Raw genomic sequence first — 24,335 nt, 5'->3', positions numbered from 1 at the left:
TAAGATCCAAATGTGCAAAATGCAGATACTAGCAATTTTTCAACTGGTCTTAAGATTTTGATCAGGAGTGTAATACAATGTATGAAAGGACATACTGTACATGCCAGTCACCAACCTTTTTGAGACCAAGATCCCCGTTCTCGGCCGTAAATCTATCGTATCCCCCAACAAGGTGTGTGTGTGTGTGTGTGTGTGGGTGTGTGCGTGCGTGCGTTAACAGCGACAACAAATTTATTTAATTAATTATGTAACATTTTTTAGGGTAACTAGATGATGCAGTGTCAGTAAACATTGCGTGTAAATGCTGAAAAGCTGAAGCTGGACTGAAAAGCTTGAAAAGGTACGAAAATCTAAATATAGAATGAAAACTGAGCTGTTTGGAATATGAAAATGGACTGAAATGCTGTGGAAATATGCTAAAACAGAGAATTATATACCAAGTGAGGCATACAACTTCTCTAGGCTTAGCAGATTTGGGGTAGTAGTAGTGTGCACCAAATCATTCTTTTTATTGCACCTCATTTTTTTTTTGTTTAACTGCTCTTTGGACACGAATGGGCATTTAAATAGCCCATTTATTTTCAATGGGCAAATTTTCATAGAAAATATGAAATTACATGAAATGTGGGAATATTTAGAAAAGTCTGAATTGGTTGCAACCTGGTCTCGAGTGAGCTGAAGCAAAACTGAAATTAATTTTCTGTCTTGTCAGTGTCCGCTTGGGCATCTCTGCATGGTGTTTGCATGTTCTCCCTGTGCGTGCGTGGGTTTTCTCCGGGTACTCGGCTTTCCTCCCAGCATACCCCCACGACCTCTAATGAGGATAAGCCACATAGAAAGAAATGGATGGATATCGGGTAATAGAAGTGTAAAGGTGACTATGGGGATGTCATTTCATGTCTAGAGGGCTCAATAATGTAAATAACCTTATTTATAAGATTATAAACAGGTTCCCTCTGCTCTAGTAGCGACCAAAATATTCCATTCGTAAATAAGGAATCCTGCTTGGTGGAAATGTTCTTATCACGGTCGGGTCTGGAACCCACTAAGCGCCATAAAGGAGGGATTACTGTATGTGAGAACCTGCTTCCCATCACTCAGAAAAGATGAATCAATGGAAAACGTCTCCAGTAGATAAAACAATTGGAAAATTGGAAACTGTCAGGTAATTAGGACTCTTCTGAGCTATTTTTGTTATCATCATTATATTTGTGGCTGGTGACCAGTCCAGAGTCCAGGCCTCTTGCCCAAAGTCAGCTGGGATAGGCTCCAGCAACCCTAAGGAGGATTAAGTGGCCTAGAAATCATTATATTTGTCCAAACAAATGGTAGCTTTAGTTGTAGCAGGTATTAAAATGTACAAGAAAGTGAGGCTGCTCTAACCACTTTTCCTTGACTGTACGTTTGCGTCACTACCATTCTTTGTACACCAGAGGGCGCAATAGTATACCAGAACAATGTCCACTTTGACACTTCCGGTCTAAAGTTTACACACACCTCATTCATGGCAGTGAATAAGCACTTTAAACATTTTAAAGAATGATATCCCTTTGCCTTTGTTTGTAAAGCTAGTAGCTATACTACACAAGTATTTGGACATCCACATTTGTGTTTTATTCTTAGCCTTTACAGTCTACACCACCACTACGGATTTGACATCAATCAGCATGAATGAATGTTTGAAATCTATTAAAATATACAAACATATGCGCATGGCTCAGATCAAGGGTACCCAAGTGTTACATTTAAAATTTTAAACTGGTGGATAGACCTTGGTAATGTTATCAACACAAACTTCAAACATTGCAAAACACACACCCAACATACCAGAGCTGGAGACATCTTCCATTTCCCATAGCAACCCTCCGTAGTTCACTCTTTCTTAACTGTAAAGTACATAACTCAGTGTCCACTCGGTGTTAGACTTTTGTTCAAATAATCTAATTTTACTCTTTTATACACAAAAAAATCACTTTAGTTGCAGAGTTGAGTAATTATTCCATGAATATATACCATTGTAATCATCATGGGGTTTGTTTTTCCATGGAATTATGTTCTTCAAAATTTTCATCGGCAGGCGGACACGAAGGTTATGTACTTTTCACTAATGATTACACGACAGTTATTTTTTTTTACACTGAGAATATTTGAATAAAACACGTTAGAAACCAATTTCAGACATCATTCTTTAATTCTAAGTAGAAATCATGACAAAATGATCAGAGAAAATATTGTTAATTTCACAACAAAAGTAGACATGCTTTACATGGAACATTTCAATGTCCAAATATAGACACATTTTTTACAACATAGCCGTGCTAGCGCAAAATAAAAACATGAACAGGCTTAATTTATGGTTTGATAAGCTTCCTCACTCTATAAACGTCAGAGTGATAGGGATAGTACACATTGTTAGAACAAGTATTTCAAATACTACACTAGTGAAGTTGAAGACAGCAAAGGGTACCCTTGATCTGAGCCATGCATTACATCCATGTTAAAAAATACCTTGCTTTAAATTGTACTCTTTTGTGCTTTTTGCAAGCTTATTTGTCATTGAGCCATTTCCATCCAACATCATAGTATACTTTAGAAGCAAAATTTGTTATTACTTACCAGTTGGCTCTCTGGTCTCGTATGCTTAGAATCTCTCCATCCATTTTTTTCTCTGCTTATCCGGGTCAGGGTCGCGAGGGCGCAGTCTCAGTAATGAAGCCTAGACTTCCCAGTCCCCGGACACCTCCTCCAGCTCCACCGGGAGGACACCAAGGCGTTCCCAGGCCAGCTGTGAGACACAATCACTCCAGCGTGTCCTCGGTCTGCCCGGGGCCTTCTCCCGGCTGGGTATGCCTGGAACACCTCACCAGGGAGGCGTCCGGGAGGCATCCGGACTAGATGCCAGAGCCACCTCAACTGGCTCTCTTTTTTCTCTTTTTTCTTCACCCACATGTGACGCAACATTGGGACATTGGGACGCAAGTCTAATGATACGACTACAAAGTCGATCAGAGACCTGCGGCCTAGGGTGCCCTGATACCAAGTGCACTTGTGGACATCCTTATGTTCAAACATGGTGTTTGTTATGGACAAACCGTGGTTCGCATAGAAGTCCAATGACATCACACCACACGAGTTCAGGGAAGCCGTTCCTCCCAATCACAGGTCACACTGTCATTGCCCACATGGGAGTTGAAGCCTAGAAGTTGAAGTCTAAAAAAAAAACATAGGTAAAAGTGATGTGAAATGTTCAGTTGTCCATTCATTTGTCATTTCTAATTATTTTGCATCATTTTCTGTATATAATACTATAATCACTGTCTATAAAATGTGTTAACATTTTTGGGTGTCTTGAATGGACTACAATAATATTTTGACTTTACTCTCATAAAATTACAGCTGTTTTTTCCATTTGCTGTTTGCTGTATGTTTTTTTTTTTTTTTAACTATTTCAACTTTTATCTTGTACATTTTCGTATCGTAATCGTGACTTTATTGCCATAATATTTTGACTTTATTCTCGTAACATTGTAACTTTTTCCACAACCTAATTTTTCAAAGATAACAACTTTGTTTTGCTTGTTTCTCATAATATCACGACTTAAAAAAAAACATATTTTTTCTTTAATATTTCAACTCAGGCTACTAAAATGACATAATTTTTCCTCATAATATTACATGTTTATTCTCATAAATTTGCAACTTTTTCCTCTTTAGAATACGACTTTTTTTCTCTTAATATTTTGACTTTATTCTCAGAAAATTAAAGCTGTTTTTTAAATTTCTGCTACTTTTATTTTGTCATTATTTTTGCATCATTTTCTGCATGTAAAACTAAAATTACTGTCTCTAAAATGTGCTTTTAGTTAACATTTTGGGGTGTCTGGATGGGATGAATTGGATTTACATTATTTTCTATGGGAAAATTTACTTTGGTTCGAGTCGGACCTTCTGGAATGGCTTAATGACGTCAACCAATGTCAACAACTGTGTTAGTCATGTCATCTCTAATGTCATAATATGAATAAAAATGAAATATTTTATATCAAACATGTCAGGTTAATAAGAAATATGTCAATATGACTTATTTCCCATTATGATGGAGCATCTTAGTCATAACTTTTTTCCAAAGCCCCGTTTGAACAATTTCTACGTTTGCCTCTGACTTCACTTGACATCTAATAGTGAAGAATATGCTTGTCTCCCATCTGCTTGAGCCTGTGATGACTGCAACCGGACATGACATCACATGCAACCCAGCAATAAGAAATCTCAGCCTATAAAAGCCCGCCCACTGTCCAATCAGTTGTCTCTGAGCGACACAAAACTAAGAAAAAAGTATTTTTTTTGCAAAATTAGGTTGGGGAAAAAGTTATATTATGGGAATAAGGCAGGGGTTTCCAATGTCAGTGTATGGCACCGCCATTTGTGGCCCGTGGATGTTTTTTTTTGCAGCACTGGTCATACAGGGGAGTTTAAAATTTCAAAAAATCTTTAAAATAAAAAAGCGAAGTTCATAAAATATGCGTTTTCACCGATGTGACAAAGCTGAGATACAGTTTTTTTCTTCAAATATGTACAGTACAACTTCTTAGCATATAGTTACAAAACCACAATGTGGCAAAGTTTTGGCCCTTGCTGGAAAACCTTTGTTGATTTAGCAAGTATGCAGACCCCGCTAAAAAAAACAACAATTTTTACAATAAAGACTAACACTGCGTATTAAAAACACAAAATGACGTGTGCTATATTGTAGGCTAACCGGAATGTGTACCCAAACAAAGGCAACATTTTCGACATTAGTGGAAAATGACGGTAACCAGGGCCTATGTAAACGAGGTTCCACTGTACTAGCTCCAATACAAAGCAAAATGGACAGCTGTAACATCATCATCAAATACAAAGCAAAATGGACATCTGTGACATCCTCGTCAAGGCTGGGGATAATCAGGGCTCCGCTGACGCTCGGTGTACAAGTTCTGTATTATTATTTCCTGTGAAATTTCTTAGGCTGTTGACATATGTTGTTTGTCGTGAAACTTTGTCGTTTTAGCTTTCCTGTTAGCGTCACTTTTTCTAAGCTGTTCTTTCTCATGGTATGTCTGAGGAATTTGAGCTTCTGCTTTCCAATTGTTGTTGTAGCCAGTTCTAATATCTCTTAGTTTGATTTTCTGTACAACATATACAATACACTTACAATCAAAGCTCTTTCTCGGCTGCAGATCGATGGATGTAAAGGACGAATGTTGTCGAGCACAAGCCGCACACAAACTAACAAACAAGATGGCTGCTTTGGCTGCTATGACAGCCAATCGAGCCTTTAGACCTTCACCATGTGACCATGACTGCCAAATCAAAAGAACTTCTATACCACCACCGTGAGGCACCGTGCAACATTACATTGCCTGTCTGGTAGTGGGAACAACACCGCTAACAAATTGGACACAAAGTTCGCCACACATAAGACAAGGAACTGTCCATGTTGGACTCATAAATTCATTTTCATAAATTAATTCATTTTCTTGTGTTTTCTTTCTTTTTTGGGCAGAATGAACAGAATAAGAATTTCATTGCATAGCAGAACTACCTGTTTTACTGTGCATATGACAATAAAACTCTTGAATCTTGAATAAAGACTTAAGAACTACTTGAGCCACTGGTCTGAGGAACGTCTTAACAGTACCACTGTGAGGTGTGTATTCCCTTCCGTCACTTCATCGTGAGTTACAGTGACTTCAGAGACCAGTGCAGGAGAAACAATTTCTGTCACAAAGGTTGCGTTTAAATGTGGTATCTGGTCTGCGGGAGTTGTTGCGCTTCTTTCTGCAGACCCTTTTTTCTGCTGCTGTGTCTTTCATCTCATCTCTCTCACTTGAGTTGTTGGTTCAGGCTGCAAGGTTCTCGCAACACCCGGTGTTAATGTCGAGAGGGTTCTGGATGGCCTTTGATTCTCCGTCTAGATGCAAACTCTACAGAGAATGGCTTTCAGAATGCGGCCATCCTCAATGTGACAGACACGACCCAGCCAGTGCAGGGTGACCACGTTGGACAGGCCCTCGGTGTTGGACACACTGCCTGGCCAGGACATGCCCAGCATACGGCATGATAATCTCTTTTTTTTTCTCCTTGCTGGCATAAGTGGTCCACATCTCCCTGACGACATAGGCATTGTATCCTGCCATCTTGGCCTTCATTGTCAGTTTAGGGTTGGTCCACACTCGTACGTGCCTTCCTCATCCTGTTGTCCATCTGAATGCCCAAGGAGAGGTTTTCAGTGATGTTGGATCCAAGGTACGTGAACAAGTGCACCACGTAAAGCTCATAGTCTTCGATGGTCATGGCTGGCAGTTCTATGCCCCAAGACATTGGTCGTCTTCAGACTGACAGTTAATCCGAAGACCTTGCAGGCCTGAGAGATGCGGTCCATCAGTGCCTGTAGCTCTGATAGGTGTGAGTCATTACTGCTGCGTCAGACTAGAGCTGTCCTATCTAGTCTGTGAGCATAAACTGATGAAGTCTGCTTTTCTGTACACATCCTCCTGCCCCCTCCTGTGTCATCCGTGAAATTCTGTACATTCTGTACAGTGCCCCCGTGTTACTGGTCACAGTGTCGTACCTGCAGTTCCCTAGTCGCACGTGCTGAGGTCTTCCGGTCAGGTAGTCTGTGTCATTCAGCTGAAGTATTCAGCTCACCAGTGTCATGCTCTGCTGGAGCCTATCTGCTCTCTTTTGCAGTGCACTGCTGGTTCTAACGGGGTGCAGCCACTTGCGCACACCTGGGAGCAATTGTAATCAGGCCTTCTTAAGCCACGCTTGGACACTCCCATGCTGCCAGATTGTTGCAGTGCCTAAGCTCTCTTCCTGCGCAACCATCTTCTCGTGTTGTGCTGCCTTGCGTATTTCTAGCTATCTGGACTTTTACTCTCCGTAGTATTTTTGTGAGTACTGTGGTATTTCTGCTTAGCTTTTTCAGCCGCTCCTTTTGTTTGTAGTTTTGTGTGGATTGGCCCAGATCTTTTTGTTGTACGTACAGCGTTCGCTCGCTTTATTATGGTTCACCTTTCGTGGATTCGCTGATTTTTTTAGGGCTTCTTTTCATTACTGCGTCTGAACGCTGTTACAGGCGAAGCCTGGCCCTTTCAAGAAGAATTGCATTGTGGGAAGTTCAGTTAAAAAAAGTTTTAAAAAAATTAATTTGGCTATTTTGCGTATTTCACTTCTTGCGGGCTATTTTGGGAACCTAACCCCTGCGATAAAACGAGGGAACACTGTACTTGTTTTTCTCTTTTGTATGTTTTCTCCACTCTGTTGGTGTGCGCCTTTTTGTTTTTAAACCTTTTTGTCTCCACCATTTTTGTCATCTTTGCTTTGGGGTCCAACCTCTGGCTTGATGCCAATCCTAAGTGATCTCTTTGGGATCGGAACAATGCAATGGTTACTTGAAGCCATGTAACCCCTTATTCCTGGACATAAACCTTTTCTTTAACCCCAATTAACTTGAAATATTAAACATAATTAATGGCTTAATTTATGTTGTAGCAAAATGTGTGTTTTGCATGGTCACAGTTTCACAGGAGCAGTGATAAATAGATAAGTAATCATCCTACATATACAGTATTTTATTGCCATTTAATGGCATCCCTTTGTTTGTATGGGTTGAATTTAAGCTTCACTTTTTCTCATGATGGCTACGGTTTAAGTCTGCATATTAATTTAATACCAAATTCAAGGGAAAGCTCAACTGTCACGATAAAGCCGTATTTCCAAAATACAAAAACACCAACGATAAAGCCAGTAATAAAGGCCTTTTCGGGTTTCACTGCTGTGCTGTGTGGGGATTGGAACACCAATATAAATGAAATCTTCAAGCTCAAACACTGTAAATGCACAAAATAATCATCCAACTCACTTATTTGCTCCTGTAATGCACACAGCGCGATGAACAACTTCATGCGATGCCTCCTCTCTGCTCCGTTCGCCTTGCGCCGTGAGGCGTTCAGACACACTCGTAATCGCGGATGTTGGTACCCCGATTACAAACGGTGTACTGAGGGGGAACCCAAGATGGCGCCGTGAGCACTCCCACTTAATTGAGCTCTGCCACCAAAGCTTAATTATGAGTGAATAAGTTAAATTACAGAGAGCCTGCCTATGTCTAAGAAATGCCACGAACACTTTCCGTCTGAATTTGTCAAAACAAACGTGAAATATGCCGAATTCGGCTAAGGACAAGAGAAAACAGCGAGACGGAAAGGCGGGAGAAGCTAGCAACGAGGCCCAATCGGCTAACAAAACTAACGTTAGCCGCAATATTCTGATTGACAGCGTGATGGATGAAGATGACTTTTCCGAATTACCAGTTACCCCAGCTAAACCACCCAGCAAGAAAGGTAAACATGAAGATACTGCCGGCAACGCCATGGAAGATAACGTACCTGAAGCTCCAGAGTTGGTCTCCTCACTTGCCAAGCTAATTAATACTCGGTCCAACAAGATTGAAGCTCTAATTCAGGAAAATAAAGCGGTGATTGCGGATCTGAAGAATGAAATCCACTCTATCTGTGAGGATGTCAACGCAGTGAAAGATAAAGTTGCTCAACTTGAGCAACTTTACCATGAGGAAAAAAAGCGTAATGGTGTGCTGGAAACGCGGATCACAGACCTGGAAAGATACTCTCGTCGCTGGAACTTGCGGCTGAACGGCATCCCGGAGACAGTAGAGAACCAGCAGGTACGGTTGGAAGTAATTAAAATCTGTCAGGCCATCTTGCCTGAGGATAAGAAACGACTACCAGAAGTGATTGACACCATCCATCGCCTTGGCACAAAGAATCCGAAGGGGCCCAGAAGCGTCATCATTCATTTCTCGTCCCGGGTCCGCAGAGGAGCTGTCTGGACGGCTGCCAAGAATTCCCAGTACCAGTACCAGATCGACAGAGAGAATAGGAAGAAGCTGTGGCCAGCAGTGGAAGCCGCCCGAAAGGAAGGAAAAGTGGCTTACTTTGTTGGTGGTCGCTGCTTTATTGAGAAAAAGGAAATCTTTCCTCCAAAATGAAAATGCCACCTAACGAAGCTGATATGAAGGTACTCCTTTACTAAATATCCATCCTTTGCTTTAACAAAACCAAGGCACTTTTTTTTTTAACTCTTTATAATATGAAAAATGGTTTCCCGCTGTCCTGATGAACACAGAAAACCCATGTTGCTACTTTTTTTTTCAAAGGGGAAACAGTGCCTATACATTCCTGAATGCACTTCATTTAAAGTGCACTTTACTTTTAGTCCAGTACATCTGGGCTCTTTTGCTTGTCTTAATCTACAGCATTAAAAACTTACTAAATGCTATGAAGCTCAGCATCCAAGCTCAGGAGTGAAGAGTGAAGCTGCTCTCTCTTTTTTTTTCTTTTTTTATAGAAATGCATCTATGGACTTTATTATTTTGTCCCCCAACCCCCATTTATTTTATTTTTTTTTGGACCACAAGTGCCTGAAGGAGGACCTGAACATTTTATGAACGCTACATCCCTCCCTAATTGAAATGAAGCCCAGTTGTTAACTTTTCCTATTCCGGCTTATTTTGTTTACTCACACTAAAGAGGCATAAAGGCCACTTTGTTTGCTTTAAAATTCACACAATTGTAACTGTTTATGGTACAGTTCTCGATGGTACTATAATAGTTTGTGGTAAGTTACTTGTGACTTAACTGTCTATAGCATACTTAGTTGGGTTTTTTTTGTTTGTTTTTGTTTTTTTTTCCTTTTTCAAACTGTCTTTATCTTTTGTCTCGTTAAATGCCAGGGGTCTAAGGGATAGTGGGAAGTGCAAAGCCTTGTTTTTATATGGTGAAAAATTTAAAGCAGATTTTCTTTTCCTTCAAGAGACTCTTTCCACAGCTAATGAGGTGAATTTCTGGAGGTCACAGTAGGGAAACGATATCTGGTTGTCACATGGATCAGAACATTCAGCAGGTGTGGGCACTCTGAAATGCAACTTCACAGGTAACATACTACACTCCGATATTGATATTAATGGTCATTTTGTATGTCAAGTGATTGACTTCAACAGGATTGTTTTGATTGTCACTAATGTTTATGGATATAACACTAAAGTAGGAAATTAGAGCCTGTTTGACACCATACAACAAAAGTTATTAATATGGTTAAACAAGTTCCCCAATGCCCTCATTTTAATCGGTGGGGATTTTAATGTTGCTATTGATAATGCATTAGACAGATGGCCATCAAGACAAAACAATAATGAAAGCTCCCATTTAAAGCTCTTGATGAAAAGATTTGATCTGATAGATATTTGGAGAGAAACATTTCCGACTGACAGAGTATACACTTGGTCAAACAAGACGGGATCCTCCCAATCTAGAATTGATTATTGGCTCATGTCCAGGAGCCTTAAAGAGAAAACAACAGTACAAATTATAACTACAGCATTAACAGATGATAAAACTATACAAATTATCATCCCCCTATTCCCCTCTGCTTGTCACAACCACTCTTCTTATTGGAAACTGAATAGCTCCATTTGAAATGATGAAGATGTAAAGACTGAAGTTAGAAGACTTATTCAAAAATACTGGAATGAGGCTCAAGTTGACAATAAATATTGTAGCAAATGGGAACTTATGAAATTTGAAATTGCCAAGTACTTAAGGAAATATAGTTCTGATCTAGCCAAACGTAGAAATGCAGAGGAGGATGAGATAGTATCCAGCAGAACCTCCCTCTCTCAAAAACCCCCGGATTATCTTTCTACAAACGAAAAAGAAATTCTCACTGAATATCAAAGTAAGCTTGACAATCTATATACACTCAAAGCCAAGGGTACCTTTATCAGATTGAGACAAAGATGGATGGAGGAAGAGGAGCAAAATTCTGCTTATTTCTTCAGGTTGGAAAAATTTCACTCCAAAACTAATTCTATCCAGCAGTTTAAGATTAATAATACTTCATGTGATAACCCCAAGTTAATTGCTACATATTGCTCAAACTTCTATAGCAAGTTATATACATCTCAATTTTGTGAAAGAAGTGCATCTGCCTTTTTAGATTCTATTGTGGTGAACAGCATGAATGATGCAGACAGAGATTTGTGTGATGCTCCCTTGACTTTACAAGAAATAATTGATTCTGTCAATAGCCTCAAACATAACAAATCTCCTGGTGTAGACGGATTCACTTATGAATTTTACAGAGCACTTGTGGAACAGTTAGCTCCATTTCCACTGAAAGTTTTCACAGAAAGCATAGATAATGAATCGCTCCCCCCAACACTAACTCAAGGCTTAATCACACTTATTCCAAAGCCTAAAAAAGATGTCGAGCTTATTGATAACTGGCGCCCTATTTGTCTTTTGTATAATGATTATAAGGTGCTAGCCATTGCTTTTGCCAAAAGGCTCAAGCTAGTTTTGGATACGGTCATAGATGAATCACAGTCTGGTTTCATGAACAACAGACACATATCGAATAATATAAGACTGGTTTTAGACTTACTAGATTATTCTGACTTCATCTCTGACAACAGCTATATTCTATTTTTAGATTTCTATAAAGCCTTCGATTCTGTTGAACACAAGTTTATATTTAGTGCTTTGAAAAAATTTGGTTTTGGGCAGTTTTTTAGCCAAGCGATTGGAACATTATGTGCAAGTAGTAACTGCTCTATTAAAATGAGCTCCAGCACAAGCCCACGTTTTGACGTCAAACGAGGAATTGGGCAAGGTTGTCCTATTTCCGCCTATCTTTTTCTCCTTGTCACCCAACTTTTAGCTGTCCACGTTAAATCAAGCTATCTGAAAGGCATTACTGTAGCAGAAAGAGAACTCATTATCAGTCAACTGGCAGATGACACAACCATTTTTTTAAAAGATTCTTCTCAAATACCTCTTGCTCTAAATATAATTCATGTGTTCTCTAAAGCTTCTGGTCTACACTTGAATGTAAACAAATGTGAGTTAATGGCAGTAAAAGACTCGGCTACTCGCTCAATAGCGAACATCCCTGTCAAAGACACTGTAATATATTTAGGAATTTCCATCACTAAAGATCAGAAAGCCAGAAATGCTTTAAATGTTATCCCAATTCTAGAAAAAGCCCAGAAAAGGTTTAATCTGTGGCTCCTAAGAGATCTGTCTTTAAGAGGCAGAACGCTAATAACAAAAGCAGAAGGAATATCTAGACTGATGTTATTCAACCCTTTATGGAAAAATAAGACACATTATACAAAAAAATCTGTGGTCATAAACACACATGAGAAGGGGGGGCTTCATTTCTTGGACTTTGCTTCTCGAAATAATACCTTTTAAGATCAATTGGATCAAACAGTTCTTGAAAAAAACAAACTCAATATGGAACTGTATCTCCAATTATATTTTCTCTAAAATTGGAGGTCTCAAATTCCTTTTAGTGTGTAACTATAACATAGAAAAAAACCCTATTCATCTCTCCAGCTTTCATAAACAAGTACTGCTTGCATGGTCTATGATATACAAACACAACAGATACTCTATATGGAATAACAAGGATATACTTTACAAGAACACATCCATATTCTTTGCGGAATGGTTTAACAATAATATTATTTGGGTAAAGCAGCTATTCAACGGCAATGGTGTCTTGTTCCTATGAAGAGTTTCTTCAATATCATGGTATACCTACAACTCCCAAACAGTATGCCATAGGATTTGATGCTGTTCTGTCTGGTGTACTCATGTTGTTCAAAAGTAGTATGTCTGTTAATATACTTCATGCTCCCTTTACTGTCGTAACGGACTCACCAGTTGGTCAAATATGCTTCAACCCATCTGGAAGGAAGAACAACTGTAAAATCTGTGCTCTGTTCCAAAATAATATTGATTCTGTTTCGCCTGTAATAACTTACTGGAACAGTTGTGTTAATAACATGTGTTGGGGAAAAATCTGGTCTCTTCCTCAAAATTTTTTTGTGGTTATAAGATACAATAATATATTTGAGACAAAAAAGAAGACTCGTGCTCGTGTGTGTTGCTTTAGATGTGTATCTTGTACTTATGACTTTTTATCGCATAAATATTACTTTTTATATCATAATTTCCACTTTTTAGCTCATTATTGTGATTTTCCGTTGGAATATTTTTTTCAGTGGCGGAAACGGGCTTCCATAACTTTCTTCTCATAATAGCTGATTTTATTCAAACAACCAAAATGTTGTGCGTGTGCGCGTTCCCGACGTTTGCTGTGTTGTGCCCGAGCACACGCACGTGCGCAGATCCTTGGGTCCCAGCCTCAAGTCAATCAGTCTTCTGCTCCTGTTTAGCATCAGCGGGCTAGCGGGCTGACGCTCCTCCAAAGCCCAACAAATGCTGTCTCTCGGCGCTGTGCGAGAAGGAGGAGAGCGGGGCGGCATGGCGGCGACGTGTTGTTGATGTTGACCGCCGACACACAGCGGAGTTATGCTCTCACGAAAGAAAAGTAAAAGCGAGTCGTCCAAACCAGCAGAGGTACACGGCAAGTACGTCAAGAAGGAGACGTCGCCGCTACTCAGAAGTAAGCAACAGGCTCCTAGCCCTAGGGCTTTTTAGTAGCCTAGCCTAGCCTAGCCTAGCCTAGCCTAGCCTAGCCTAGCGAGCTACTGTCCATGGTGTCTTTCTCGCCTTAGTACAGGTGTTTTCCCACACCAACAACTCAGAAACATCTTTTTGCGTCGCATTGTGGTTCACTTTTTAAAAGTTTAAGTACAGTTTACGTAGTTGCGCCGCTAGCAACAAGTGGCTCGCCTGATCAGCGCAGTGCTAGCTTTAAAATTTAGCCATGTTATTATCGTCTGATGCTAAAAACCAAACAGTGAGGTCATGTGACCACTAATGCCAATACTGTAAATGGCTATTCGTATTACTCTTAAAGTCGTCCGACATAAAGTTGCCCGATATAAGAAAGTCCAATGTTCTTCCAGCTCTTTGTTTGCATAGAAGGTGGTATTTGGACTTAAATGTCATCACCTTTTACAAATAAATAATTTTTTATCACTTCCGCTAGGGATTTAAATCTGTGTGTGATAGAGGATTGGAGTCGAATCTAGATACACAGGTAATGATGCAAAGAAACGGTCTATTTTGTAAACAGAACAATCCGACACATTACACAAACGATTCGATTCTACGGTCAATGTTTGTTGATGAAGGTATTAATCTTACATGACTGGAATTTTTACAGTATGTTAAAATATGTAAAAGAGCTCATCAAATCCCGAAAAGCACTAACCCGTCAAATGTATTTCTTTTTTTTGGCACAGACCAAAGAAAGACTCGCTGAATGAACGTCTTTTCGTTTAATGGGATCATCATAAAATATAACAATGAAAAAACACAAATTCCAGCCTTCAGTCAAATCGATAATGCGAAATAAAGTGCAAAGCCTCTCAAACAATGACACATTTCCTCAAAAGTGGCAATGATAGGTCAAGAACACAGGCTCTCCTGTTGTTTAAAAGACAGCCTGTCACGCGGTTGCTCGTCTTCCGATACCCGGTGCACGTCTCCACAATCATTTAATCGAAGGATTTATGGCTGATTCCTAAAATATTGCATGGTTTGTGATTTTCTGCATGGAGGAAAGCAGGTGTTCTTGTGACAAAAAGGGCATAAAAAATGTTTTTCTGTCTTTGGCATTTCATAAAAAGTAAGATTTTTTGCATTGTTGTTGCACTTTTATGACAGGGACCTACAAGTAAAAGGTTAGTTTTTTTGGTAATTCCCTTTTGTTCCACAAATGTCAGTGCATCAAAATTAATATTGTTATGAATTGTTTACCTAGTCAAGGCTGTCATAACCTCATCCCTAACATTTCACCTCATTTTTTTGTGAAATATTGTTTTTCCTGTTCAAAAAAAAAAACAAAAGTCAGGCGTTGTAACAAAAAGGCCAGATGAAATAAGAAAAAAAATCCATTGGGTCTGAACTTGTGAAAGTTTGAAAGGAAAAATGTATTTTAGAACGCTGCTTAACACCTCAAATTTTATGGCTTCCCGGTTTTTCAAAAATATATGAATAAATCATGCTATTTTGCGGTTGAACGTGGCCTCCAAAAAACCTAAACAATCCCCCGTACAAATATAAGGCATTCAGAAGACGCATTCAAAGGCGTGTCAGTAATGTTACTGTAATGTTGGGTGAAACACACAAGCACCAGACTTGATCTCCGGAACAACAACAGGCTTTTATCGTGTCTTTGAATGATCTCGCAACAGGCACGATAATCCCTAACACGTACTACTGTTACTGCTACATTTGTATAAGAGGGAGTGTTTTGGGATCATAGGGTAAAAAGTAGAGATCGACTGATATGGGTTTTTCAGGGCCAATACCGATAATTAGTAGTTAAGGAGGCCGATAACCAATATATATAATATTATATATATATATATATATATATATATATATATATATATAATAGCGTCCACTTCAGATTGGCTCTGCCACTCTTGCGTGCTGTGGCTTGCTTAACCAATCAGATGGCGCCATGGGTGAAGCAATGCTGGAGACAGAAGTCGCAGCCAGCAGTAGAGAGAGGCGCGGCTGCATCTGTGCCGAAATAACCCAGTTTTAAATTGATATCTTGATATCGCATTTAAATAAAGGCCAATACCGATATACTGTACGTCAAAATTATTGGCCGACAACTAGTAAAGAGTGTAACTTTTTGCAATGAAAATATTTCTTTTTCTAGATCTTATGCCCTCATTCATCCGCCATGGACCCACCATTCCCAGACGTTCCGACGTCCCCCTACCAGACATGGGACCCTCTGCCTACCCCGTGCCCCCCAGCCGTGAGCCTGTGGCGTCCCGCAATAAGAGCTTCCTCCGCCCACCCGTGCAGAGGTCCCCTCACGAGGTGGCCCGCCGCGAGAGCCACCGCTTGTCAGCGCCCCCTTACCTGCCCCGCAGTCTGGGCGAGCTGCCCCGCGAGTACGGCGGCTCGTCGCAGTCCTTCCTAACGGACGTGAGCCCCGTGTCCGAGAACGGAGACACTGGGCGCTACTATTACCCCTCGGAGGCGTCATACTACGATGGCCAGCAGCAGCCTAGGAGACTCCCGGAGCGTTTCCCTGACGACTATCGCTACTACGAGCTCAGTGAACCCAACTTCCAAAGACTTCCGCGGCAACACACGCCCCCAGCTCCGAGCAGACCCCCCTCAGGTAAAACCCATGATATCCTAACACATCCTGAAATAAATTAAATGTTGAGGGGGGCCCACACATTCAGAAAGCAAAGGAACGGGGGCCGGACTTCACTTTTGGAGCGATTTTCGGGTCCACTAACATAGATTGTCTATTTAACGGATGACCAAAGATGGTCTTTAAAGAGGGATTGTCGCTTCTTGGGAAGCAGTCAACAGAAATTCAGACGAGTGATCACCTTGTCCACAAGCATACCATGGTCTTAACCAGGGGTGTCCAAACCTTTTCTCAGCGAGTGTCACATTGTGAAAAATGAAAGGATGCAACTTTGCCATTTTTATATTTTGTAATGCAGCATATGTAGATATTAGGCATGCCGATACAGATCCCAGGGATTAATTATAAATGGAAAAGTCAGGGCAATTCCAAGGTCCCCAAACTGCCCCACTATTAAAATTAGTAATTAATTAAGGAAAAAGGTAAGATTTTTTTTTTTTCATGGGGCCCAGAATTCCTGGCTGCACCCCTGCTGTATGCTACAGCATATGATATGAAATATCACTGGTGAAACTTCCAGAGGCTGAGACGCCTTCTTTATGGAGATTTTGGATGTGAGAGTACATTGTCTGATGGCGTTCTAGCAGGTCTTCCAGGTAGCACGCCGGCAGGCTCCAAGTGAGAGAGCAGTCGGCGTACCCGGTGTTTTCCACCGCTGATGAAGGCTGGTCCGATGAATTCAATTATGTTTCGGGTTATTTGCTTAGCCTTCTGACTGTTGCACATATACGGGCGAGTGCTTTCCAGTGTTTTGGCTGCGTTAGCGTTGGAATGCCAAAGCTTTTGAACGCGACACCGACATAATTTTCATGGCACGTGTTGGTGGGTACGTTCCACATGTTTGATTTTTTTTTGGCACGCCTGCGCAGTGTGAAGGAAAGTGGGCAGAGGACACTACACTGCACGCAGGTGATGGCTGCAGGCCGCAATAGTACGAGCCACAGGTGATCGGTGTTGACAGGCGTTTATCAGCATATGCCAATCATGTGCTTTTCATTGGAAATTGGCTAATCGGTGGCTTGATCGGAGCATCCGTAGTAGATGCCTAGAAGTTTTATATACTGTAGTTCAAGGAAAAACGGCGTCTCAGCTTTGTGATGCATTCCTTTGCCACATCGCGGTTCTAACATCACTCCCTCAATCAGGTTTTTTTTTTTTTTTTTCAAAAAATGATTCATAAGTGATTACTGTTTTGTGGTTGACTACGGCCGAATATTGCTCAAATATATGCATATTTAAGCAAATTGTACGTATTTCTTGCCCAAATGAAGCATTTTTAAGCATAAACATGTCTAAATGAAGTAAAATAGAAATACAGCATAAGTAACAGTATTCCACTTGTGAATGTAGTATTCTACATTGGTCACTAGGTGTCAGTAATTGTTTGGTGAGACAAGCAACGGGAACAACGCTATGCCATAACTACGCAAATACCGACATCACTTCCTGTCCGCCATCGATTATGCACCTCTCCAAGGTAAACTGTCGTCCATGGCTTATTTTCTTATATATTTTTCATATTTTGTCTTTGACTGACTGCTGATTTTGCAGTTTTTTTATGTTTGTTTTTTTTTTTTAAGTTTTCTTGTTAAATTATATTTTTAGAATGTGCCTTGGGCCACTCAAAAACGAGCCGTGGGCGAATTAGAAACTAGCCCCCGGGCCACACTCTGAACACCGCTGCAATATTGTATTTGTTATAGACAGGGAGACATTGGTGGTTCGTTTTTTCGGATGACAATGAGAAGTAAGGAGCATGAACTTCGCACACTTGCACTGAAGACGTTGTTGCCGTTCTTGCCCGTTCCGGTAACGACACACTGCGCCTGTCAGCCACACACACCAAATCACCGATGATGAGTCACTATCATTTTGTGGTATTAACTTTGATTGTTTAAACTTTTTGAAACATTTCTATTTTTTTTAATTATTGTTCATTTTAATTATTTTTTTATTTCATGTTTTTTAATTTAAAACATTTAATTGTATTATTTGTATTTTTATAATTGTTAAATTTTTATTTAACATTGTTTTTAACATTTTTTAACAAACACAGCGTCAAATTATTAAATTTGATGTCATACTTTTCTTTATGCTATACAACAGTAAATGACAATCGCATTAGATTGCTACATCACATTACAATAACATAATACTAATGTCTTACAGTCTATTCAGATTATGCAGTAGATCATAGCAATGCAGACATGCCCCTGGTGGCTGTGTGCAGAATCGTGGCAACATCGTTCATACAACCTCGGTTGAAGCACATTTTTCAAACATGTGTGGACATATCAGATAATAATAATAGTAATAAGCCTTATGTTGCGCACGTGATGTTGAGATGTTTTGCGGCCACGTTTAAAGATAGATCCCAGCACATGAACAAGTCTTTTCACATCCGTTCCGGATGCTCCTTCTGCACGTCACACTTAAGTCGGTGTGAAAGGAATTCAGGGCCGGTTCGCACGGCTCGACAACAACTACATCGTCTTGTCCTTGTGTTCACGGCTTCAATGTGCGCTTTATGTGACTGAACATGACAAACAGCTGACTGTGCAGCCACATGCTCACGTCTTTCTAGTTTTAATGGGCATACAGTATCCTACTGTGGTGGCCCCCACATTTCATCAAGCATTTTTATTAGGGCCCGACCGGTATGGATTGTGGGGGGCCGATATTAGGGAATGCAAAAATTGCAGCCAATTATTTTTGTTTTATTAAGGTAATTATTAATTATCAAGATGTTTTCTGGCAAAATTGAGATGAGCCTTTTTGTTCAGCAGTGGTTTTGGTCTTGGAACTCTGCCATGCAGGCTGTTTTTGCCCAGTGTCTTTCTTATGGTGGAGTCATGAACACTGACCTTAACTGAGGCAAGTGAGGCCTGCAGTTCTTTGGATGTTGTTGTGGGGCCTTTTGTGACCTCTCGGAAGAGTCGTCGCTGCACTCTTGGGGTCATTTTGGTTGGCCGGCCACTCCTGGGAAGGTTCACCACCGTTCCTTGTTTTCGGCATTTGTGGATAATGGCTCTCTCGGTGGTTGGCTGGAGTTCCAAAGCTTTAGAAATGGCTTCATAACCTTTTCCACACTGAGAGATCTCCAAGTTGTGTTTTAACAGGGGGGCAATCACTTTTTCACACAGGGCCATGTAGGTTTGGATTTTTTTTTCTCCCTTAATAACAAAAAGTTTCATTTAAAAACTGCATTTTGTGTTCAGGTGTGTTGTCATTGAACAATGTTTACATTTGTTTGATCGGAACCATTTAAGTGTGACAAACATGCAAAAAATGTAAGAAATTAGGAAGGGGGCAACTTTTCACAGCACTGTAGATGGTATGTTAAAGTAACATATTAACAGTTAATCAGGTAATTATAGCCTGAACAACCCGCAAAGTCGTCTACTGTATATTCATCGCCTTGGCACCTACCTGGGCGTAGAAACGTAACTGCACTGTTGACAAGCCTCTCCCCGCAGCACGTTGTTCAAGCACCCATTTGTGAACTTGTTACTCTAGTTGTGGTCATCTAGCTTTCAGCACGCGATTAGTTTAGTTTATTTTCTGCATTTTAATTAGGGTATTCTCCGCTTTTTGCCAGTCGCTCACAAGTTTTTAGTTTAATCCAGACTTTCTTTTTGCTGCACCATTAGCATTTTCAGCTGCTTATGATTTTCTTTTTGGGGGCATTTGTGTCCCGTCTTTCTCAGTTGTCGTTTATAAGCGCCACACCTACGTGTAGCACCATGAACAGGTACGCAGATGGAGCCATGTGACACTCCAAACCAGAAAAGAAGAAAGAACAGATGCGCACAAGTCCGGCCTCTTACGAGAAGTGGAATGACTTCTCCGAGTCATTATGGAAAATAAGACAACAAAATGTCGGCTGAGGCGAGTCGTGTCCGTCAAAATATTCAGATATTATGTTGGCTTGTCGAGGCGGTGGTGGGTTAGTGACGCCATCGTTCTCGTATTGCCTGCAGAAACGACCACTCTGGAAGCCGTTGTCAAAAAATACCATTTAAGGTCAACCGGAATTTCGTCCCTGTGTGGATAAGAGGCTGAAACAATAAATTACTTACTTACTTTCCATGTGGCTAGCCCCTCAGTTGTCTTACTTGTATAAGTTGATGTTTACATTGTACATTTTCAGTGGTACAGGAGTGATAGGAGGAGCAGATACAGACCCAGTCGAAAGCGGAAACTCTGCAATATACAAAAACGCAGTCTAACAATGGATGAATACCAGTGTTGTTTAAGCAACAAACCCAGCTCATTCTTTACCCTCTAATACATCATCTCCAAACAACTCCTAACCTCTACACTGCAACATCATCCTGAGTAGTTCACAATCAGTATTTGTCCAATAACATGACAAAATCATAAAAAATGAAATCAAATACATCACACTTATTGCTCATCATCACTGGTTTGGAAGACTTCCAGTGGGAGTGGCAAACAAACCCCTTCCAAGGCTGACGTACGTATAAAATATGTTTATTATTTTTATTTAGATGTATTCTTTTTTTTGTTGTTAGTGTGGGAACAGGCTCAATTAAGTGCTGGGCTGTTCATGTGATGATGCATTGCACTGGTAACTTTGACTTGGAGGCACAGGCTTTCAGATGTCAACCAATCAGGATGGAAAAAATAGTGAGGTTACTGCGAAGCTGCAGCCAATCAAACTCTATTAGGAATGGGGCTAAGTGACGTGGGCCAGATTCTGAAGGCCTGGAGCAGATTATGTTGACTTGGCAACTCACACAAGCTGTGATTGGACAAGAAAAATCAAACATACACGTACCGAAAACAGTGCAGTGCAAATTATGGGAATAAATGAGTCCAATTTTATCTAACAAATACGACAAGTTGTAATTGTAGGTCAGTGCTTCTAATAGTGTTTAAGCCCTGATGGCATACCACTGCATTTTTTAAATTTTCCAACTATTTCAACTTTCTTTTTGTAAATTTTCTTCTCAGAATTATGACTTTGTTCCAATAATATTTTGATTTTATTCTCGTACCATCCATTTTTTCTATGCCGCTTATCCTTATTAGGGCATGCTGGAGCCTATCCCAGCAGACTTGGGGCAAGAGGCGAGGTACACCTTGGACTGGTCGCCAGCCAATGGCAGGGCACATATAGACGAACAATCGTTCACACTCACTGCGGACAATTTTGAGTCGCCAATTAACTTAACGTGGAAAATGGGAGAAAACCTACGCACGCACGTGCTTGGGCTTCCACAGTCTTTCTGATCTCCTGACTGTGTGGCCAACATGCTAACCACTTTTTGTGTCATTAGTTTCTCCTCATATTACGACTTTTGAAAAAAACAACATATTTTTTCTTTAGTATTTCAACTTTATGTCCCTAAAATTATACTAGTTTTTGTCATAATATTTCTTTCTTGTAAAATTGCTACTTTTTTCTCGTTAAAATACAATCTTTTTCTCTTAACATTTTTACTTTACTTTCATAAAATAATTTTTTTTCTATTTTTGTTTACTACCATAATAACTTTTTTGTAGCCTTATGTTACAAAAATGAAAATTTGTTGTTTTGTTTGTTTATGCTAATATACAAATCTTTTTAAAAAATTATTTAAAAAAACAAAAAACTTTTTTTTTCTTTAATATTTCCACTGTTTCTAACAGTTACAATTACATTTTTCCTCGTAATATTAAGATTTATTTTCACGTAAAATTGTAACTTTTTTTCTCGTTAAAATACAATCTTTTTCTCAAATTTTTACTTAATTTTCATAAAATTCCAGCTTTTCTCTCCACCATTTCTGCTGTTTTTTTTTTTTTTTTTTTACATTTCCAACCATTTCAATTTTCAATATTTCAAAATTTTTTTCTTGAATATTTTGATGCTATGCTACTAAAATTATATCATTTTTCCTCATAATATTGCAGTGTTATTGTGGAAAAATTAAGACTTTTTCTTGTTGGATTACAACTTTTTCTCCTAACATTTTACTTTATTCTTATAAAATTACAGCTGTTTTTTCCATTTTTGCTGTTTAGCTGCTGGTTTTTATTAAGTTTTCTTGTTAAATATGTTTTTAGAATGTGTCGTGGGACCGATTTATGTAAAAAAACAAAAAACAACAAAAAACCCCCCACACTTTGATATTAGAGTGTGTCATTCGGGAATACATACATGATCAGAAAGTCCATGATTTATGACCATGAGTGTTCACGCTGGACGCATATTCCCTCAGCGGGAGGATGATGAGTAGGTTGAGAAGTAGGCGGTGCACATTTCTGTGGCGTGTGCACACATTCCACTTCTTCACTCCGCGGCTGCTAGTGGCCTCTTGCTCTTGTCGCCGCTTTGTAAAACGTATCGGATTCATCTGGCTTCTTTTTTGGGTTTTTTTCAACGTTTTGTCTCTGTCTCCATGCAAACTCACCGCAAACGTCTGTCAGGCTGATTTCTACTCATACAGCTGCAGGCTTGAAATAATTCACACAAGGAATACATGTACATCTGATTTTAGTCTTGTTTTTAAAAAGATTTTCCTCTCCAAACATGCAACATTTTTCTAACATTTGGCAAATAATGCTGCTAGGCAACAAAACCTCTTGAGATGCTTTCTAAATACAAAAAAAAAAGAATTAAACTAAGAAGGAATTTGAGATATATATATATATATATATATATATATATATATATATATATATATATATATATATATATGTATACTGTATATATGTTTATTAATTGTATTTACATTTTTTAAATAATATTTTAAAAAATATTTATTTATTTTTTGCACATGATGGTATAGTATGGTCCATTTGCGGCCCGCAGGCGTGGGAATCTCTGGCCGCCTCACGATTCGATGCGATTACGGTTCAGAGGCCTGCGATGCGATGATAAGACGATTATCGATGCATCTTTTTTTGTAATCAATAGTTTGCATGATGATCCACATGATAATGATCCACACTTCAAATAAACATGGAATAGAGATGTAAAGAAAAAAGCAGCCGCATGGGAAATCGTGCGCCCATTACACTTAGGTGCACCACCATAGACTGTCCGGGCGGCACTTCCGCTTTCTGTCTTTTTGTCCCGTTTTTTTTTTTTTTTTGCTCCGTAAAAAAATCCACCCAAAAAAATCAACACTGAAGCCAAAAGAATGTGGATTGGGGCATCCCTAGTTGACAGCTGTAATAGTGATGAAAGTTGGACACCCCTGCAACCTGGACACTCTATTTATTCTCTTAACAGGAAACATTATTTCTCAGTTTGTTTGTTTGTCCTTTTTGTTATCTTGAACTAAAAAAACAAACAAATTTTAACAATTAATTTCCCATCTCTTCATATTACAGTATTCTCTTGTTTATCGCCCGCAATAAGTGAAATCCACGAAGTAGCCAGCTTCATTATTTTTTCATTTATTATATGTTATTATATGTTTATTATATGTTTTAAGGCTGTAAAACCCCTCACCATACACGTTAGACACTTTTCTCAGACAGGCAATAACAGTTTCTCACATTTCTCTCTTGTTTAAACACAAGGTTGCACAGAAGGAATTATTCAGTGACTCAAGCGCATTTCACTCCTGTGACTGAGCCTTTCCGTCCTGGCACCGTTCCTCTGTACTGCAGCGTTTTTGTATCCTTGTTAAAACATATTGCTCCTGTCGTCGTATTTTCCTTCTCCGGGTCCTCCTCCTCGAACCAAAGATTAATTTATTCCGTAATGGCGGAGAACGTTTTGTGGGTTTTCTCAGGGAGAAACTTGCAAACATGCCAAGACTACAAGCTAGCGATGACACAGGAGCTAGCGATGACACAGGAGACACGGCACCATCACCTTTTTTGACATCGATCTACAGCCAATCAGGATGCAAAAGACAATGGACGGTGCAGACAGACGAGAGAGGGAAGCACAGGACCACAAAACTGAATTTCCCACAATCCAATTCTTCTTAAAGGGCCAGGCTCGGCCTTTAACAGCATTCATACGCTATTTAAAAAAAAAAAAAAAAAAAAAAGACAATCCGTCTATTTGCCAGTGGCCTTTGGAATCGTCTAAGGGCGGCCCTGCCCAATACCACTCATCATAAATAAACTGAAAAATGTAGAGT

The 24,335-nt window shown here is 39.7% G+C and overlaps 1 protein-coding gene and 1 long non-coding RNA gene across 7 annotated transcripts in view; one reads left to right on the top strand and one right to left on the bottom strand.

The window, feature by feature from the left end:
* LOC129192472 (uncharacterized) lies at nucleotides 1–8,479 on the bottom strand. 2 transcript variants are annotated; one of them, XR_008573427.1, is made up of 3 exons: nucleotides 8,433–8,479; nucleotides 2,617–3,210; nucleotides 1–814 (listed from the first exon to the last, which is right to left on the bottom strand). It is a non-coding gene; the product is annotated as an uncharacterized LOC129192472 (long non-coding RNA). The 2 variants fall into 2 exon arrangements; XR_008573426.1 differs by lacking the exon at nucleotides 8,433–8,479 and adding an exon at nucleotides 7,907–7,990.
* Nucleotides 8,051–24,335, top strand: part of sav1 (salvador family WW domain containing protein 1) — a 26,592-nt gene continuing 10,307 nt past the window's right edge. For 2 of the 5 annotated variants that reach the window (XM_054796541.1, XM_054796544.1), the window contains exons 1-3: nucleotides 8,051–9,996; nucleotides 13,307–13,536; nucleotides 15,715–16,188. In XM_054796541.1, coding sequence (XP_054652516.1) covers nucleotides 13,443–13,536; nucleotides 15,715–16,188 — 568 coding nt within the window. In that variant the 5' untranslated portion in view covers nucleotides 8,051–9,996; nucleotides 13,307–13,442. The remainder of the gene's footprint in view (nucleotides 9,997–13,306; nucleotides 13,537–15,714; nucleotides 16,189–24,335) is intronic. The other 3 variants (XM_054796542.1, XM_054796546.1, XM_054796545.1) reach the window with 3 other exon arrangements.

The sequence above is a fragment of the Dunckerocampus dactyliophorus genome, chromosome 13 (assembly GCF_027744805.1).
Source record: "Dunckerocampus dactyliophorus isolate RoL2022-P2 chromosome 13, RoL_Ddac_1.1, whole genome shotgun sequence".
In the NCBI taxonomy this organism is placed as follows: Eukaryota; Metazoa; Chordata; class Actinopteri; order Syngnathiformes; family Syngnathidae; genus Dunckerocampus; species Dunckerocampus dactyliophorus.
This window is presented reverse-complemented; position numbering and strand designations above follow the sequence as displayed.